The sequence below is a fragment of the Festucalex cinctus genome, chromosome 2 (assembly GCF_051991245.1).
Source record: "Festucalex cinctus isolate MCC-2025b chromosome 2, RoL_Fcin_1.0, whole genome shotgun sequence".
Lineage (NCBI taxonomy): Eukaryota > Metazoa > Chordata > Actinopteri > Syngnathiformes > Syngnathidae > Festucalex > Festucalex cinctus.
In genome coordinates, this window is record NC_135412.1 from 20,695,593 (window position 1) to 20,701,878 (window position 6,286).

A 6,286-nucleotide genomic window follows, 5' to 3' on the forward strand; every position below is an offset into this window, starting at 1 on the left:
CTGCAATAAAATTGCTACAAATTTGCATCGTCAACGTCAAAATTGCACAAGGGTGGAACTTGGATCAATTAAAAACAAAATCTACCCACTGTGTTGCTTTTATTCTCATATTTGAATACACTGAATGGAAGAAAGAATGTACTTTGTAATGTGTCTGGTTTTAAGAACCGTGACCGTTTTGCTCATGATGTAACATGTTAGAGTTCCCTCTTTAAATGTATATGTTATTCATATCATGTAATCCTCAAAAGATAAATTAAAGGCAGGTTGTGAAGGTGCATACATTTTTTTAGCCTCCTTTTTGGATTCATTTCTTAGGGGACACATATTTATGGTTGCCAGTAAAGGCGTTGGTTTTATAGGAGAAATCACAGGAATGTAGTGAAATTAGTGAAAGCGTAATTAAAAACACACACACATAGCTAATAGCTTTATGTACAGCATGGCGGATCAAACGCCGTGCTTTGTGGCCCTATGTCAGACGTATTCCATATAAGGTATGACAGCGGAAGTGGGCTCAGAGTTTCCTTTATCCCATTGGTGGAAGAAGTACTAAAGATGACGCGTTCCCCCCGCTGAATGGCTGCTTCTCGAGGTCAGAGGGAAGTGCCACACTAACGCTGACGTCGACTTCCATCCATAGTAGCATAATGGCCGCGTCGATAGCAGCAGTCATGCCGACAAGATTTTCTTCTAAAACAAGGATGACTCAAACTAAGTCCATTTTGCACAGCATTGTTGTTATATTGCTTTCGCTAGCCTCCTTGTTGCAGTGTGCTACGGCCGATGGCAAGACGCTGGTGCTGCTGGACAACATAAACATCAGGGACACTCATTCAATGTTCTTTCGTAGTCTGTCAGGTGAGCGTCAATTAGTTATCTTAACATTGTTTCGTAAATATTCTGTCCTTCCTGTGTAGACAAGCCAGATAGAATATTTTTCGTTAGTAGTTGGATAATCAGAGCTTCCTGCTGCACGAAAATAATGCTAGCATTAGCTTAGCTTCGTTAACGTTCTCATAATCCACCACTCAAAATTGGCTCACAATGGCCACTGTGTTAATGTTGCCCAACATATTACAACACAAACAAGATTGGGTCCATTCTGTACACAATCGTTGCGGTTTAGGGCTTTTTATAAAGTGGATTTCAATCATCAGCCAACTGCATAGTTGTCCATTCTGGCGCAACTTAGTTACGTCACTATTGTCGCATTATTTCAACGTTCCGAACAACAATAGCTGGTATAGTGGCGCAACCTCTTTTCACTATACTGTACAGTAATTTAAGGCACACACACACACAAAAAAAGACAATATGCACAATATGATCGATTGGGATTGCCATTTAACACGCTCGTGCAGTCAATAAAAATCTGCTTTGAGTTGAAAATTAATAGTCCTTCCTTACTCATATTTGGACACAAATCAGTAGTTGTGACATTATAAATTGTTAGACGTGAGTTGTTATTGATAGTCCGTGTCCAAGCCTTGACATACTGTATTTGACGTGTGTAATCTGTTTTAATTGTATGACAGTGTAGTCTTTTTAAATTATTTAGTAGTGTCTGCACAACATAGTTGTGTGACAGTGTATTCAGTGTAGTTGTTGAGCCTGACTATCTAATATTTTTATTTGACCGTGCTGTTTATTGGCTTTTCTGCTACCCTATGCTATCGTGTAGTCTTTGTCTTGCAGTTATTTGACCATATAGATGTTTTGAGTCCTGTGTAGTCTTTATAATGTAGTTATGTTATCCTGCGGTGACTTTTCTGGTGCTGTATGTGACTGAAGTCTTTATGACGTAGTTGACGTATAGCTTATTAGTATAGCTTAAAGTATTTTCTTGGCTATCAACTCCTTTAATGGTTTCACATTATGTGTTGTCACTTAATGTTGATGTTTTCCTATTTTGACCTTTCAGACCGCGGTTTTGATCTTACATTCAAGACCGCTGATGACCCATCGCTTTCTCTGATCAAATATGGCCAGTTCCTGTATGACCATCTCATCCTCTTTTCACCGTCTGTTGAGGGTATGTTGTACTTTTTCTTTCTTTATATTTATATATTATCTTTTGTCTTCTATTATTCTCTTTGTCATTTACAGACTTTGGCGGAAATATCAATGTGGAGACCATTACATCCTTCATTGATGGTGGAGGAAATGTCTTAGTTGCTGCTAGTTCTGATATTGGTCAGTTGACTCCTACCTGCTCTGGCTTAGGTTAAATATTATTTCAAATGTACAAAAGTAAATTTTTACCCTCTGTTAATCAGGTGATCCGCTGAGGGAACTGGGCAGTGAGTGTGGCATTGAGTTTGATGAGGAGAGGACTGCTGTCATTGACCATCACAACTACGACAAGTCTGATCCTGGAGAGGTAATTAATGCCATGTTGAATCATTGCTACTCATACTGTCATCTTTTTTCTTTTTTTTTATTGTTTGTTTTTTTGTTTTGTTTTTTGCTTGCAGCACACTCTGATTGTTGCTGACCCAGAGAACCTGCTGAAAGCTCCAACCATTGTTGGTAAAGAGACCAATAAACCATTGCTGTTTAAGGGCGTTGGGTAAGTAAGGTGATATTGAAAAGGGCCATCGTTTTGGAGTTATGTCATTTGATGTTGCTTTGTTGTACTGTGCAGTGTGCACTAAGAGGTGGTTGAGCAGTGTTTCTCAACAGTTACTGGCCCGACGCATACATTTGCATCAGAAAAATCTCAGAGCACCAAGCAAGGTTAGGGTATTTGACATGGCTAAAAATAGTAATCAAAATATAATTGGCGTATTACTTGCTGCAAATAATGAGTCAAGGCAACTTTATACAGTACCTTTCATACCTACAGCAACTCAACCAAAAGACCACGCCTAAAACCACTTACAAACAGAACAGTTGATCACATTAACAAATCAGAGAAACAAAGTAGTTTATTAAAAGTACTAAAATAACATACATTGACATTTAAATATATTTACAGAGAAAATATTTTTGAGGACATTTAAAAATAATGAAAAGGAAACTAAAAGACTGTATCCAAATGTTTTAAGAACCGCAACCCTTTTTTATTTTTTTTATTATTTGTAATTGTTTTTAATTTAATTTTATTTTTTTGCCAAAAACCATTCCCTTTTTTGTTTTTGTTTGTTTGTTTTGGTTTAGCGGAAGGAAGTGTTGGTTCGTCCAGTTGTTAATTTGCCTTAGACTGTGACATTTTAATTGAACTGCTGTCATTTGGGAAAATTCCATCCATCCGTTTTCTTGACCGCTTATTCCTCACAAGGGTTGCGGGGGGTGTTGGAGACTATCTCAGCTGGCTTTGGGCAGTAGGCGGGGTACACCCTGGACTGGTTGCCCACCAATCGCAGGGCACACAGAGACGAACAACCATCCACACTCACAAGCACACCGAGGACAATTTGGAGTGCCCAATTAACCTGCCATGCATGTCTTTGGAATGTGGGAGGAGACCGGAGTACCCGGAGAAGACCCACGCAGGCACGGGGAGAACATGCAAACTCCACCCAGGAAGGCCGGAGCCTGGACTCGAACCCGATTCCGCATTACTGGAAAGCGGACATGCTAACCACTCAGCCCCACCGTGCCACATTTGGGAAAATTGTTATTGATACATATAGCTGTGTGTCCTCTGCAAAGCCATCATAGCCAAAATTGGCGTTCTGATATACCGACAGAAGAAAAGCAGTTCCAAGGAACACCATATGTCATGGACATCGGTGACAGTTTCAAATCGCATAATCATCATACAATCTTATTTATTTATTTATTTATTTTAAAACAATAGGGCCTGTACCACTTTTGGACTACAACATTTAATTCTATCAAAGTTTCCAGACTGTTTAACAGTAGGTTAGGCTTGAGAAACGGAGCAGGTAGTGAGGAATGTAACTCAGATGCCATGTTTGTCCTCTTTCAGCATGGTGGCCGACCCTGACAACCCTCTTGCTCTTGACATCCTCACCGGCTCCTCAACGGCCTACTCGTATTTCCCTGACAGGCCCATTTCTCAGGTAACATCACAATATAATGCCTCACTCTGTAGTTGGATTGAATGCTTTCTCGCAATTTGTTCATATGATGTGAATAAAATAGTGGCTAATTTGTGCTTTTTTTTTTTGCTTTTTTTCCTAGTACCCCCACGCAGTGGGCAAAAACACGTTGCTGATTGCCGGCTTGCAGGCCAGGAACAACGCTAGAGTGGTTTTCAGTGGCTCACTGGACTTCTTTAGCGACGCGTTCTTCACCTCTGACGTGCAGAAAGCCGTTCCTGGATCTCAGCTGTCAGACCCGTTTGACTTTTTTTTTTTTTTATCCTAGTCAAAGTAACATGTTGTTATGCCGTCAAATTGTGATGTTCATGTCCCTTGTAGGTACGAGCAGACGGGCAACATGGAGCTGGCTGAGGCTCTCTCTCGCTGGGTGTTTAAAGAGGCTGGCGTCCTGAGGGTGGGCGAAGTTCGGCATCATCCCGTGGGAGAGGACACCCCGCCCGCAGCATACACCATCACTGACCTTGTGGTGAGTTTCACAGCGTAAAGCCTGAATTAAAGCGGGCATACGATGGGAAATGAATTTTTTTTGTGTGTGTGGGCCCTGGGGTATTCAAGTAGTAGTAGTGCCTACCTATAGAGAGGACAGGATGAGCAGTGACTCATTAGCGTGAGTCAGAAACCCCACCTTCCCTAAACAAGCTAATTTGTCATAAAAAAAAAAAAGTAAAAAGTCACTGTGGTGCTGTAAATCCTTTGCAGTCTTGTCAAAGTCATAGAAATGTTATTGGACGATTTTAAATGATGGGGAAAAAAGCCCAATATGCGTATTTGTAATTGAAAATGTGTTGCATGCAGGAGTACAGCATTGTCATTGAGATGCTATCTGAAGGCCGCTGGGTTCCTTTTGATGGTGACGATATTCAACTTGAGTTTGTGAGAATCGACCCATTTGTCAGGACTTACCTTAAGAAAAATGGTATGAAGTCACGCACCATTGATGTTTTATTTGCTTAAAACCTTTAACATAGAGTATGCCAAAGGAATATTTTGATTCTTTCGAAGATGGCGAATACAGCGTTCAGTTCAAGTTGCCCGACGTGTATGGAGTTTTCCAATTCAAGGTGGACTACAACCGACTGGGATACACACACCTTTACTCCTCCACTCAGGCTAGTTCCACTTTAAAATCTGCCTCTTGCGACTTTTAGAAAATAACCTGACAGAATAAATAATCTCTCCACTGCTATTGTGTTTGTCACTGTAGGTGTCAGTGCGTCCCCTACAGCACACCCAGTATGAACGCTTCATCCCCTCCGCCTTCCCGTACTATGCCAGCGTCTGCTCCATGATGTCAGGACTCTTTGTCTTCAGCATTGTCTTCCTGCACATGAAGGAGAAGGAAAAATCCGACTAATTCGGAGGAAATGGAGAAACGGGAAATGACACAAGTGAACTTTAAAAGCAACTCAAAATTGAATCTGTTTGTTGGGGTACAATGGCACTCAAGTAAGTGGCTGGTGGATGTTTTCATGCAGGTGTTTGGGATTTCTTTTACACTTCAAGGCCTGTGAAAACTCTGAATTCTGTTAATGTTACTTTATATTTGGTTGTGAAATATTTTCTGTAAATGTGATGACACGACAACAGGAATATAAGGCCCTTTAACTGAGTAGTAGCCACATGCACTGAACAAAAAGATGCCAACTGGTAATTTGTCTGAAGATTTTTTTTTTTTTTTTTTTTTAAACAATAAAATACTGACATTCCACATGGAACTGTTATGACCAGGTTTGTTTTCGTCTGATTTTTCACCAATGTACAACATCAGCATCATAGAAACACAAGATGTGTGTTCGAAAGGTTCTGATACTGCTGTAACAAAATATGTATCAAAACTAAATGTTAAGTTTTCCCTTTAAAAGTAATCCTACCAAATCGAAAACGCTTTTCCAAGTACTCTCTGCCCTTGGAAGGATTCTTGAGGACTCTGTGCCTTCTTGATGTCATACACTGTTCAAAATGTGCCCCCTTGATTACATCTGGGAAAGAGGTAAACAAAAACATACTAGCCAGCTGTGTGAGTAAGGAAGTTACTCCAGGACAGCGATGTTCAAAGTGTCAGGTGCCCAGGGCACGTTTTGATGAAGCAGCCACGAGCTGCAAATCTCTCCTCTTGTGCACTGAATGAAGAAATCGCTGCAGGCTCAAGCTGCCTTTATGTAGGTACTACCAGGCAGGTTCACTGTCTGGCCTGTAATGAAAGTGAACATAGT

General features: G+C 40.6%; 1 protein-coding gene across 1 annotated transcript; it reads left to right on the forward strand.

The window, feature by feature from the left end:
- Positions 1-576: 576 nt before the first annotated feature.
- ddost (dolichyl-diphosphooligosaccharide--protein glycosyltransferase subunit (non-catalytic)) lies at positions 577-5,788 on the forward strand. Its single transcript, XM_077513614.1, has 11 exons — positions 577-861; positions 1,925-2,035; positions 2,110-2,196; positions 2,280-2,383; positions 2,478-2,572; positions 3,938-4,031; positions 4,153-4,301; positions 4,392-4,539; positions 4,869-4,989; positions 5,076-5,182; positions 5,278-5,788. The coding sequence occupies exons 1-11, from the start codon at positions 651-653 to the stop codon at positions 5,425-5,427; spliced, it is 1,377 nt and encodes a 458-aa protein (XP_077369740.1). The 5' UTR covers positions 577-650; the 3' UTR covers positions 5,428-5,788.
- Positions 5,789-6,286: the final 498 nt, after the last annotated feature.